This window comes from Tachypleus tridentatus, chromosome 13 (genome assembly GCF_004210375.1).
Source record: "Tachypleus tridentatus isolate NWPU-2018 chromosome 13, ASM421037v1, whole genome shotgun sequence".
NCBI classification, from domain to species: domain Eukaryota; kingdom Metazoa; phylum Arthropoda; class Merostomata; order Xiphosura; family Limulidae; genus Tachypleus; species Tachypleus tridentatus.
In genome coordinates, this window is record NC_134837.1 from 226,386,904 (window position 1) to 226,399,988 (window position 13,085).

Sequence of the window (13,085 nt, forward strand, 5' to 3'; positions counted from 1 at the left end):
TATGTTGAGTGGTAATTACAGACTGCTCTGAATCACTTACCTTAGTGAACCACAGCAAATGGTTTTAACTTCTCTCTCTCTCTCTGAAACTGTTTGTATGCACTTTTGCTGCCAACGGGATATTCACTCTGATCCTGAACTCTGTATTGGTGAAGTTGTGTTGCTTGTGGTCCCTGAGACAAATTTCTTGGGGCTTATATTTGACTGTAAGTTGACCTTTCTACCATACATGAAACAGGTACAGGTCAAGTGTACAAGAACACTGAACATCCTCCATGCCCTCTCTTCCACCACTCTGGGAGCAGATAGATGTTCTATGCTAAAAATATTTTGTGCTCTTATTTGATCAGTTTTGGCTTTGAAGTTACTGGACCCCATTCATCATGAGAGACATTGAGTCTGCACTGGGGCTTTCTGCACTTTTCAAGTCCAGAGCTTATACACAGAGACTCATGAACCTTCTCTACACCTCTGCCATTCAAAAATTCCTTTACAACTTGTTTTACTGTAGTTTCTTTCTTACTGCTGTAAACTGGAAATAAAATATGAATTTAATGCTATTTATGTTTTTAATTAAAAAGTTAAACTTTGTTTTGTTTTACCTTGATTCTTTTTTATAAATTTTAATAATTTTACATCAATTTTAACTTTTTCCAGATGTTTGGCGCAGATAAAGTAGTTGCTTTGCATCATAAAATGTCAAACTAACCAACCAACCATGTCAAATCCAGTCATTCTCATCTCACAGTTCCAAGTTGCAAGTACCATTGCTGTTGTGATTACTACAGCTGTTCTTCCTTCCAATTGAATGGCATCAGGTGAAGTTTATTTAGCTCAAGAAGTAATGGCTTGAGTTCAGAGAGAGCCAACTTTATGCAGTCTTCTGTTGTGCATGATGACTATTCTTGTACCACATGCTGGTGTGTTTAAATGTGATGATGAGAATTTGGACAGCTTGTTTCCTTCTCGTGCCTATGCCTCACAGTTTAATTTGGGTAGAGGTGCTTAGGCCTCCTCCCTTTGTCGACTTAATCTGGTATGTTATATTTTCTCATTGTCTCACATTTCATATGATTCATTACCTGCCCTTCTCATTGGTGAACCAGTGGGACACTATCTGATGTTTTCTCCTACCAGATATTGGGCTCACGTGAGTTGTTTTGATGACTGGTTACTTTTGGGAGTCAGGAAAAAGATGACTCCCACTTACTCTGGATGAACTACATTGGCGTATCTTCATTTTGCATTTCATTACTTAGACTCACAACAGGCAGACTCATTTGTTTCTTTGTGGAATTAGTACCCCAGTTTTTCTGAATTTGTTTTGGAAAATCCTGTTTTTCCATTCTGGCATGTCTCTCTTTGTTGGCCCTTTCCTTGCCAAAGTGGCTTCTCTGTTAAAACCTTTTAAGTCAGTGCTCCCTTTTATGTTTGGTACATTTGGTACAGTTTCTTTTCTGTGAGAATTTTGGGGCATTCCTGACTTTTTGGGATACCGGAGTTGAGTTTCATTTCACATGATACTAGCCGATTACCCATAACACCACTGCTTATTTGGGGTACCAGCAGTTGGTAAGTATGATATTACATGATGGCTATGAGCGATTTGCAACATTGTATGGTAATCTGTGTTCAATTTTTTTTTCTTGCGTGAAGAAAACAAAACATGGGAAGGACAAAAGACACTTCCTAAGTTACTGGTGAGCAAAGTGATAATTAATGATGACACTATTCATCACTTTGTAACTCTGTAATTCATGAAAAACAGTTAGATCCGCATGTGATGTATTCGTGACGTCATATCTGCACCCTGCATATTTGTAAACAAATAACACCACGTAAAACATTTTTTCAGGTTTTTCTCGATTTCTGGCCACAAATGACACTTTTGCTTCAACATTAGGTAGAGTCTTGAAACCCTGATAATACAGAACTGTGTCTGATGCTGTTCATTACCTTATAACTCTGTAAATGTCAAATCTGCATGACATCTTCACCTTTGTTTTGCTCACCTACATGCAACAAATTCAACTGCCTTATTTTTTGTGTTCATTTGATTGGAGAAAAATAAAGTTATCAGTGATGGAGAATAGAGGCAAAACAAAAAATTGTGACTCCTATTGTAAATCTACATGCACAGATGATAAAAAATTTCATGAAGTTGGGGGTTGCACATTGCATGATAAAAAAAGTTTTACCAATATCATATACATAAGCAAAAGTTTTATTTTTCTATTATTCTTGTGTCTTCCATTCACCAGTCCTTTCTGTTTTGTTTTGTTTGCTCAGCCTCACTCATTCTCCGTGTCCTGCCTCTCTTCCTGATTGAAACCTCAATGTCATCTGTTTTAACCTTTACCAACTTATTCCTTCTCTCACCACTCTTTACAGACCCTTTCCCTACATCATTTTTTCTGCAGACATTATCATTTGTATGTGTTTACATTTGATGTTTTACCTTATTTTGCAGTTCTTGTGTGGTCTTTTCGCCTCAAAAAGTTCAGCTACTCGAAAGGGTCATTCCATTTTCACATCCATCTTTATTTTTTCCATATCACATCTTTATAACCATTCTGACCCTGCTTGCCTCTTCAGCATAGTTAGGACTCTCCACTGTTACATAGTGCACACTGCTTCCTTCTGTGGTTCCCATTCCTGTTTCTATATTCCCTTGAATTTCTTCCAGGCTCATGTCCATTTACATGCTCCCCTTGTGAATTGGATTTTATGAATATTATTTGCCGAACATATTCGTCCCTTTCACCAAATGTTTGTTGCCTTTTTCATATCTTGTCACATCGAATCCACCACCTTACCGTGTTCCAGGCTGCTCATTTCCATCACCCATTGGGAGAGCGTTATTCATACTGGTATGTGGACCAATGCTCATTATCTTTACCACCTAGCCATTCCTGTTCTTTGGATTTTTGTCTTTCTCTTGTTGCCATTTTGCTCTTCCACAGTTTCTTTACAAGTGGGTAAGTTCTCCTTCTTTTTACTTTTTTTTGCAGGGGTTCTTTTTCACACAATTTAGCCTTCCACTTTGTGGTGATTGCTGCTTGACCAAGTATACTTATTCTTAACTCCACATTGTAACACTTGTGTGTCAAATCCACCCACCACTGAGATGAGATGTTTTGCTTATCGGTATGTCTTTTGGTATTTCACTTCATAAAGATGTTCGCCCTGGAAATACACTCCATGGAGTAACATGAGGAAAGTGGATGAGGATTGCTGCCCATGTTTGATGAATGCTGGATTAGCCATTTTTCATAATGAAGTGTAACAACTTCTGTCTCTTGTGCAGTATTTCTGCAATCTTTCAAATGTACTGTTTGAGTTAAACCATGTGTACTTACACATGTATATATTTTGAAATTCATTAGGTTTCAACAGTTAGTATAAGTGATTTTGGTATATACAGTTTCTAGAATATTATCATTTTGTATAAATGGAGTTTATTGCTAGGAATTCAAAACATCTGAATGATAAAAGAGACTTGTGACCCTTATTTTTCTAAATATTGTATGGTATTTCACAGTAAAAGTTTTGCCCAGAATTTCACATTATTCAGACAGTATTTTATTAAATAGTGCATAGAGGGTGCTTTAGAGTGTGAGAAGTTAGTGGTTGGCAAACTGACAACATATGAAGGGATAGATTAATTTTCATGATTACTTATATTACACTCATCACATTTTTAAATTATTTTACTGAAATATAGATAACTTAAGCATGTGTTGATGTTATTCCATGAATAACTTTGGCTCTAAACATGTGATGAAATGAGTCTAGATAGTTGTTTTTAGCTGTACTTGTGTTTTGAAAATTGAGGTGAGAGAATGTAAAAAGCCTGCACAAAGGAAATCTGTAACATCTTTGTAGGAAAGTTTAGGGAATGGAATGACAGAGCTGATAGCATGGTGTTTGAAACTGGTTAACCAGCCATTGGTTACTGCTGTGCCCTAAGGATAAGAGATTAGTTGGCAGATTTTGTTGTCCCTAACAAGCCAATGAATAGTGTAAGTTGTATTGTATTCTAAATGTAGTATTTCAAAAAGACTTCTGTTACAGTAATGCAGTTATAAATTTTGTAACAGTTCTGCAGATGTGTTTTATTTCCAGCTGCTTCCACTACTCTTGAGAGTGTCTTCTCAGGTTCTTTTCATACAGTACCTGAGAAACAGGTGATTTACTTGTAGAGGGCTCAACACTCAACTATTACACATCAGAGCATGTGTAGATGGAAAAAAAGTTGTTTTGATGTGATATAGAAGTCTGCCTAAAGTCCTACTGTGGAATGTACTTTGTTTCAGGCAGCATGATAACTGGCAATACAATTTTATGAAAGTTTTGATCTGTATGAAATAGAATAACAATAAACAAGGCGAGCTTCACCTCTCTCTGGGTTAATACAAACTATGCTTATGGATAACATATCAACAGTGTGTGTGTACATGTGCAGCACTCAGGCATTGTGTATGTATTATGATACAGTAGTATGTGTGAGATTTTCAATGCAAATCTATCCTTAATACAGGCTATGTGGTCAGCAAGCCAAGCTGGTTAGGATGAAAACATTGAATGTGATTGGCCAAGATTTCTGTTTAAAAGTTTTAACTTGACTGTTTGTTTATTTAAGATACTATATAACCATTTGTTTGGTTTGGGCTTATTTTTTTCTCTAATGTAATTAAACTTCCTGGGAAATAAGATGTCAAAAATTAGTTGAATAAAGATGCAAAATTGCCAAGTAAACAATAATTGTACTTTTTGTAAAGAAATAGGATGTAAAAACATCAAAATTCGTGTAATTGGGTCTTTGTACATGAGTATTGTTTTAATTGGATCTTTTTTTGTGTCTCCATATTAATTTTCCAAACAATCCTTACAACCTTCTGGACAACCTCTGATAATACAGGTCAAAAGGGTATTGACATGTTGATTTTAATGGTGAAATGTTAGAAGTGTATGACCTAATTGTAGAAAATTTTATTTGCTTAGACACACACACTTATAAATGAAAATATTTAAGAAATCAGTTCTGGCGTGGAAATAGTCACAAACTAAATTCACTTGTTTTTTTATAGTCACAGTTATTCAAAATAATTCTACACGTCCAAGGATAAATTACAAAAAAGTCCTCCCTCCTTCGGGTGAATGTTTTGTAATTGTATTTTGTTTTGTAACTTACCTTACGGGGACAGTTAATGTTCTTGTGTGAAAGAATACACAATTTTATGTCTTAAGTGGTTCTACAGTGAGTTGTAATTATTTAAAATTTTGTATACCTTATTTTTCATTTATAATTAAAGCACAAATTATATTCTGTCTTGTCTGACATTATTTTGTATTTGTACTACATGTGTTCTCATTATAGAGTATCTTGTGTGTAGTGCTGTATACATTTCTATTTGAATTTTGATTTTTCTGATTTTAACTGTTATACATCCATCAATTGTTACTTGAAATATTAATTTGACTTTTTTTTCTACTGCTGTTACTTGGGAATCTTCTGAATATATAATTAAAAATAAGTATATGCTTTCCTTCACATTTATTTAAAGCTGTTAGGAATTTAATTTGAAGGAAGAGAGTACAATATGGCGATCTGCTGACTTTTCTTATCTGGGATGTTCAGGAACAATTTTACACCTTTGTCTTGTACGAAAGTTTAATTTTGAACAAAGAATATCATTTTGATTTCACTGAGAGTTAAATGAATGGGATTACTGAGTAGGTAACCATGAATGAGGTCAGTGAAGGCCTGTTGTTCTTTACAAGATGTCTTCTTGGCTAACAGGGAGGTGATACTGTATTTATGTCAATAGCTCTGTAATACCACAAACCTTCAATTAATATATTTTTTGTGCTTGCTATTTTCAACTTGAACTGCACTTTATGCAACACACAAATGACCAGGTTGATTACTCTATGTTTCCAGCATAACTATCTTTAATTTAGAATTTCTCGCCAAAAGGATAGCAACTAATCAGCACTCTACTTTACATGGTTGTTTTTACAACAGAGTTGACTGATGCAGTTATAATGCACAATGAGTTGAAAGTAGAGAGCGTGTTAAGCAGTGTTTGGATCCTTAAAAGGGAGTGCTGAAATGCAACTTTTCAAACAACTTGTAACAAATATGAATTTCTGAGATGTTTTTTGTCACCCATTTTTAACATTCATTTGAAACAAGTTGACATACGTGACTGAACACAAATGAATAATTTGTCAATGATATTGAGTGTTTATTTAACACAGTAATATTACTATAATATATAGCATTTTTTTCTGGAATATACAATCCTTAAAAATATATTTTGTGCAGTTTAAAGGGGAAGAGTATGTTTGTAATTGTCAGGATTTTTTTCTGCTGTTTCAAAATAGGACGTCAGTGTCTTCTGAGTTGAAAATTTTTGTTTCTGCTGACAATTGAGAAAAAAAAGATGTAAAATAAAGCAAAATAAATCACAAAAATGGAGTTGTGGTTTGTTACTTTCATGTTAATTTATACACATATACCCATTTATTTGGACTCTCCAATATTACTATGAGCAATAGCTACACATACTACAAGCATGTGAAGAACCTTGCATCTGTTCTGATCATCAGTATGTGCTCTGAATCATCATCATCATTGATTAGTATCTGTTTTGAAAGTGATGGACTTCAGTTTATAAGTTTATATTATCTAGAGCTTGTGAATCTTGTATTTGTAGATGTCATATTTTATATTCAAGCCAGCATTGCATAGCTAGGCCCAGTTAGTGAACCAATACTGTCAGTGATAACATTACAGATTTTAATATCACTCATTTAGTCATTTGATGTTTGTTTATACCCAGAATTTGAAAGTGCATAAAACTTCTTCACATCTTTCTTTTGTATAATTTTCTTGTAATATTTGATGCTGTGAGACACATTCATATATTGTATATTGTGTGATACACATTTTATCCATATGTTGCATATTGTGTGACACTCTAAGTTAAAAGAATATCCATGTTTGGTAAGATCTTAAATACTCAATCTAAATACTGCCAAACAAAATCAATATGTAGTTCTGATACATACCATTTTACCACAACTTCATATCAGCTGTGGTTAATAGAGGACTTGCTGATTTACACAATCAAAATCATTTGAATAAACTCTACTCAATCAAACCTCTATATTTTTGAGTTTTAGTAAAAAAAAAGTTTTAAAATTTTATATTGAAACATATCTATGGGGCATGATAATAGGAAGTATATGATTAAAAATCAGGAAATAATATATTTGATTTTAACAAATGATATTATCTTTAAAATTATATTTGTTATATGTTTCTAGTTTTGCTTTTAAAATACAAACGTGAGTAATATCTAACTTAAAGATTTTACCAGAAAGAGGTTGTTTTATGTTATACTCCTCATGTCTGCTCTTTTTAAGATATGCATTTATATCACACTTGGATTTTTTGCAAATACTACTTCCTGGTTATGCTGAAGAGGAAGAAAACTACTGCCATATTTTGGACAGTTAAGTTTTCATTTTAATAAAATAAAACCATATGATATAAATATCAGGCACCATATTTGAAATATATACTTTAAAATAGGTACTATACATTGAGATGTCTTTCACCTTTCTTTCACTGGATATACAACCTACTCTTTGAACTAAGTATTTCAAATTTGTAATTATCTATCCATAAAAAACTTGTCGAGTTATAAACAGTCCAGTTTTTGTATGTTTTAGTGAATTTCAGTCTCTTGATAAATTTTGGAGACTGAAGTAGTTTTTTTTTAACTGCTACATGGACAGACCATTGCATGGAAGAATTAATCTCATAAAATGGAAAGAATGTCAAAATATTTTCTTGTCCTAATATTTTGGCTCAGTACATTAAATTGACCATTTAAAGTGGAAACTCTATTCCTGTTGAATGAAGTCTTCTCAGATCTGATGAGAAGGAACTTTTCATACCTCCTGTCTAGGAAGCTGTTGCATTTTCTTTCTACTTTAATACTAAATGGGAGATTAGACTCTAGGCACTCTGTTTTAATTAACAAAATGTGCTGCACTTGCATTTTAATCAGTCTCACCCATGATTGTAGGATAGAGATGTTTGATGCAATGCTGTTTTACTGGTCTCTCAGTTTTCCATATATATTGGTTTTTTTCACAAGTGCCACAAGAAATACTGTAGACTACATTTTTCCCATGCAATTCTTCAAAGGTTGCATGTGATGCAGTTATTCTTATGACAATGATAGCAAGGTTTAAAATGCTGAGCACATTAAGCATGATTTAAGCAAATGTCTAGGATTTTCTATTATGTTTACAAACAACTCCAAATTCATCATAGTATACTAAATGATATCATTAGCCTTAGGACTAATAAAGCTCCTCATGGAGACTTTGGAATTTGTTGATGGACTTCAGAAAGCACATAAAGAGGAGAAATACAACATTAACTTTGGTGTATTGTACAGAACCAGTAGTCCATATCCAAAACCATCACATCAGTGATGGCAGACATTTTCTGTAAAGTGTAGTCCTTAATCCATTTCTCAGTATCATAGATTTTGAAAAATATGCCCTTCAATAGCTCACCAGGCAGTTGTCCGTTTAAATTATTTTTACATTTAGTTTCCTTTTGTGCTAGATAGTAGTTTGTTTTTTAAACTTTTTTTAAAAATTAGTTTGTTGCTATACTACATAAGGCCATACACACAAGTTGAAGCTAATTTTAAGAAAACTTGATGTTTTCAAGTTTTGGTAAAAGTTGTCTTTCCTTTCTGATATATAATGTTCACATTAGAAAGGTTATTGAATTCTTAAAAATAAGTTTATATTGTAGTGTAAGGAATGCATGATTGCTATAATTCTTGACTCTGCATTTATGATTTTTGAAATGGAATGATTGATAACATTGTGGTGTAATGAATATGATCTATGTGCTTTTTTCATATTTCGTGTTTGGTTGATTTCAGTTCTTCTGGGTGTATTTGCATCGTATTTTTAAAGAACTGATAACTTTGAAATCAGTTGCAGCAGAGCCAAATGTGAAGGAAATGACAAGTGAGTTAACCTTTTTTGTATAGGTTTTCAAAATTTCAAATAAATATGCTGCAATTTAACAGTTTATAGTCCGAATAGAATGTTTAGATAGTGTGTATATTTTAATTATGAACTGATGGCTGGCAAGAACTCTGCAAACTAAACCTACTTGCTAACTCTTGTACCGACTGAGTAACTGTTTTAGTATTTATATGTATAAAATTTTCTTGACATTTTCTGAAGTAATATTAAATAATTTATTTTATAAGTCAGAAGTAATTAATTTAAAACTTTTTTGAAGCTTGTAAAACTGCAAATGAGAAGAAAAATTAACATAAACTAGTGTTGACATCTTTATTTTTTATAATATACACTGCTGGCCAAAATAAAGAAAAAATATGCATTTTGCATTGTTAGACTCAACCACTTATTTGAGTAGAGCTTTGAAAGATGGCAATAAGAAAAGGGAAAATAAAAATAGGGAAAATGTGAATACTGTGAAATTAGCCTAAATACTAGCTGGTCAAAAGTTTAAGACCATGCTGAAATGAAGCGTTAATCAGTAAATACGTAACGAAATTTAGTCATTTGTGTTCAAGCATTAGCGTTGCCAACATCTCCCACTGACATCTCCTGTGTTACATTGGGTAAAAACATGGCAAAGTCTAAAAAGTTGACAGAGTTTGAATGTGGCAGAATTGTTGAGCTGCAAAAACAAGGTCTCTCTCAATGTTTCATCGCTGGTGAGAATGGGCATAGTAAAACTGCTGTTGCAAATTTCTTAAAAGACCCTAAGGGGGATACAGAACAAGAATTTCAAATGGTCGGCTCAAGAAAATTTCACCATTGTTGAGCAGGAAGATTTGATGGGTTGTCGGGCAAGATGCCAGCTGATCATCGAACCAGATTGAGGCCCTAACAGACACAGAATGCAGCTCAAGAACAATAAGATGGCATCTACAAGAGAACATCTTCAAAGGCCATGTCTCCTTCCACGTTACGAAACAGCTCGGTTAAACTTTGCCGGGAAGCACCAAACATGGGATGTAGAAAAGTAGACGAAGGTTTTCTTCTCTGATGAGAAAGTACTCAACCTGGATGGTCCAGATGGCTTCCAACGTTACTGGAATGATAAGGATATCCCACCGGAGACATTTTCTACACGACACAATGGAGGAGGTTCCATCATGATCTGGGGTGCTTTCTCCTTCCATGGAACAATGGAGCTACAGGTTATATAGGGGCATCAAACAGCAGCTGGCTACATTGGCATGTTGGAGAGAGCATCCTTTTTGACTGAAGGCCTTTGCTTGTGTGGAAATGACTGGATCTTTCAGCAGGAGAGTGTTGCAATCCACAATGCTCACAGGACAATGGTCTTTTTCATGGCGAGTAACGCGATTCTTTTGAACCATTCAGCGTGTTCGCCTGAACTTAACCCAATTGAAAATGTTTGAGGGTGGATGGCAAGGGAAATCTATAGAAATGGACATCAATTCCAAACAGTGCGTGATCTTCGTGAAGCCATCTTCACCACTTGAAATAACATTCCAGCCAGCTTTCTGCAAACACTTATGTCGACCATGCCAAAGTAAATGTTTGAAGTTATTTGCAATGATGGCCGTGCAACTCATTACTAAGATGTCTTATTGGACATTTTCTACCCTGTTTAGGACTTCTTTTTGGTATGGTCTTTTGACCAAACTTTTGACCAGCTAGTATTTAGACTAATTTCATAGTGTTCACATTTTCCCAATTAAATGCAAAAAAGTTTTTAATTTTTAATTTCCTTTTTTTATTTTTATCTTTTGAAGATCTACTCAAATAAGTGGTTGAGTCTAACAACGCAAAATGCGTATTTTTTCTTTATGTTCATTGGCCTTAAGATTTTGAACAGCAGTGTATATATGTATGTGTATTTGTACGGTTCTCACCTACCAAAATTTATTCAGGTGCATATTTAATTTACATAGATGTTCTCTTTTAAGAACATTTACATTTATCCAAATTTTGTTATATGGATTAAAGTAAGTTTTTCAGAATTGAAGTACATTTAAATATATAGGGAAACAAATGTAGATGTGGAATCTTAAGACCAAGTTAGTATCTGAATTACAAACAACAATAAATCCCAAGATACAACAAACTACAAAACCTTATACTGCTGCATACAATATGTTCCAGACATCAGCGATAAAATAACCAACATTTGGCAAAAAACTTATAACAAAACACAACATTCCAACAAACACCAAATTTATTCAAAAACCAGGTACAAAACTGAAGTCCATACCATGAAAAATTACACTGACAAACACAACACCAACATAATTTATAAAATACAATGCAACAACTGCCACAACTTCTATATTGGAGAAACAAGCAGAAAAATGGAAACTAGATTCAAAGAACACAAAAAAACACCTTCACACATTTTTGAACACTGCAAGTCAAATAAAAACAACCATAGAAACACTCAGATATTAAGTAGGGAAACAAATGCAAAATCAAAAAAAGCCCCATTTATACAGCAATTAAAACCAATATAAAGGAAAACCTTTATACCTGTACTAATTAATAACTTAACATCCACCTGTAATGCCCCCTACAATCCTATTTCTACTCTTGTCCCTAAGAGATGTGTCCTACAACGGTCACATTCAAACTCTTCTTTCTTAACTTGAATATGACCAAAAAAGGTCAAAACATTGTTTTCTCCTTATCAATAAAAGTTTTGATACCCGTACCAGCTGTTCTGAGATACACAAAATGAAAATGTACATATTTGATAGCTTAGGGTGTTGAAGGCATCATACTGTATTGGGGATAGATCAAAGGTATGAGCTTCTTTGACAAAACTTCAGATAATATAAAGAGGTCAAAAGTCAAGCTGATGCTTATCTCCTCCATTTCATCTTACCCTCACCATAGAAAGGTGAGATGACCTAGAAGTTGGAGATTGGGATGAGTTGAAGTATCAGTTTTCATTAACTTAATTGTTAATGTAGTATTCTCCTGATTTTTTGGCTTAATACACTCACTATGGGCTTTGTCAGATTGGCTGAGTTTACGACCCCAAATTAAGTTTTAGAGTATCCATACTATAACATCTAATATATTTTTTTGCATGTTTTCAGTAAGCATTAAGAGTATCTTGTAAACAAAAAATTGGATATTTTAATTAAGTCTCCCTTAAAATTTCTTCATGAATTTGTGGAGTTAGTGTTGACTGCTTTGAGTACGAAGTGATTTTCATGTTAAGATTTAAAAAAAAAAATTCTTTGCATATGTAATATATAGTCCGTTGCAGACTTAGAAAATTTTTAAACATAGAATTAACAGTGTGTACATTATTAATAATGAATAATAATGTGAATTTAATTACATTAAGCTATTATTACATATTTTTGAATTTTCAGAAAGCTAAAGATATATAAAAGCACACATTGATGTAATCTAATAAATAACAGCATACAAGTTGAATGAAAAAACAGAAGTTGAGCAGTATGTAACAAGAATGAAATCAATAATATTAAAATAGGTATAAATCCAAAGAAGAATTTGTAGTATTTTGATCTAGAAGAAGAAGTTTTTATAGACAGCATATCTCTTTTCTTTTTTTATCAGAAGCTTAGGAAGTATTTCAGAGGATTTTAAAGTTACAAAGATAAATAATGTCTTTTATGCTTATATATAGCAGAGTTAGAAAGGTTTTTAATTTTTTTACCAGTTTTTATTAAAATATCTATGTAGTGAAATGTTAGTACTTTAAGGTGACGTTAGTTTCAATGTTATAATGGGCCTTGTAATCTTTGCACGTATATAGGTAGATGAGATGTGAACAATGGACAGCCATTACACAATCTTTTTAGTGGAAAAAATTTGAATCTGAAATTAGGTTTAAAATAAATTGTTATGAATTTGAGGATATTAACAGATTTTATTGTGTTTTAAACATCCTACACAACTGAATTAAATTTTGTGCTACTAGTATTTATAGTTTATGGTCATTTTATTATGAAAATGATTTATTTTCA

The 13,085-nt window shown here is 33.2% G+C and overlaps 1 protein-coding gene across 9 annotated transcripts in view; it reads left to right on the top strand.

The window, feature by feature from the left end:
• Positions 1 to 13,085, top strand: part of LOC143239982 (protein MMS22-like) — a 213,586-nt gene that overhangs the window by 75,506 nt on the left and 124,995 nt on the right. For all 9 annotated transcript variants that reach the window (XM_076481705.1, XM_076481707.1, XM_076481706.1 and 6 more), the window contains one exon: positions 8,982 to 9,069. In XM_076481705.1, the coding sequence (XP_076337820.1) occupies positions 8,982 to 9,069 (88 nt within the window). The remainder of the gene's footprint in view (positions 1 to 8,981; positions 9,070 to 13,085) is intronic.